Genomic DNA, 801 nt, shown 5'->3' on the forward strand with positions numbered 1-801 from the left:
TAGATCCCGATGAGCTCGTGGCGAGGGCAGAGCTCCTGGAGGGCGTGCGTATGGCGTAGCCCCCGCCTCGGCAGCCGCCTCGATGTCCGCCCAGGCGATGGGACGTTGACGGTAGGACGATATGCTGCGATTGGCTCTGTGCGGGCTCGCCGCATCTGCCGATATCGCCGGCGTCCACTGTCGCTGCTCCATTCCCCTCTCCAACTCTCTCTAGGTCTCTCCCTCTCTTCCAAGCTCAACCCACTTCTCAAGCTCGGCTCTAGCTAATGGTGGTCACACCGCGCCCCCCCCCACCTTCGTTCTTGATTATACGTCGACACAAAATGAAAATTGAGCAAAAGGTCTGGGTTGCCACAGCAGTTGTTCTTCTTGTCGATGGTGATGAAAGACCTGACCATGTGAAGGTGTGTGGTGGCTACTCAGAGGGCTGGACAGGATCCTTCAAGAAGAAGATCTTCAGTCTGTTATTATGTGAGTGTGGAGTTGAAAGGATGGAGGGTTGGGTCAGTTCGGTGTACACGAGAGAAAGAAAATGAATTAGGCGATTCGGACGCGAGTGGTACCTGAAGGCGTCAACGCCGTTGAGGTAGTACCGGCAGAGTCGCTTGTCCTTGATGAAGCCGAGCCTCTCGTAGAGGGCGAGCGAGCCCTTGTTCGTGACCTCGGTTTCCAGCACGACCTCGTCGCAGCCGTCCTCCTTCATTGTGTTGATGGCTCTCGTCACCAGTTGCGAACCTGGTCGGCGAATCGATCACGCGCTCGATCAGCGCTTCGAACTTGGCGAGAACAACTGAGACGAAG

The 801-nt window shown here is 56.6% G+C and overlaps 1 protein-coding gene across 1 annotated transcript; it reads right to left on the reverse strand.

Annotated features, from left to right (window-relative positions):
• Positions 1-415: 415 nt before the first annotated feature.
• ACA1_356650 (N-acetyltransferase, putative) lies at positions 416-703 on the reverse strand (the record flags this gene model as incomplete). The annotated part of the gene is made up of 2 exons (XM_004353967.1): positions 416-461; positions 564-703. 2 exons carry the CDS (start codon positions 701-703, stop codon positions 416-418), a joined length of 186 nt encoding a protein of 61 aa, XP_004354019.1.
• Between the last annotated feature and the right edge of the window lie 98 nt (positions 704-801).

The sequence above is a fragment of the Acanthamoeba castellanii genome (assembly GCF_000313135.1).
Source record: "Acanthamoeba castellanii str. Neff unplaced genomic scaffold scf7180000084731, whole genome shotgun sequence".
Lineage (NCBI taxonomy): Eukaryota > Discosea > Longamoebia > Acanthamoebidae > Acanthamoeba > Acanthamoeba castellanii.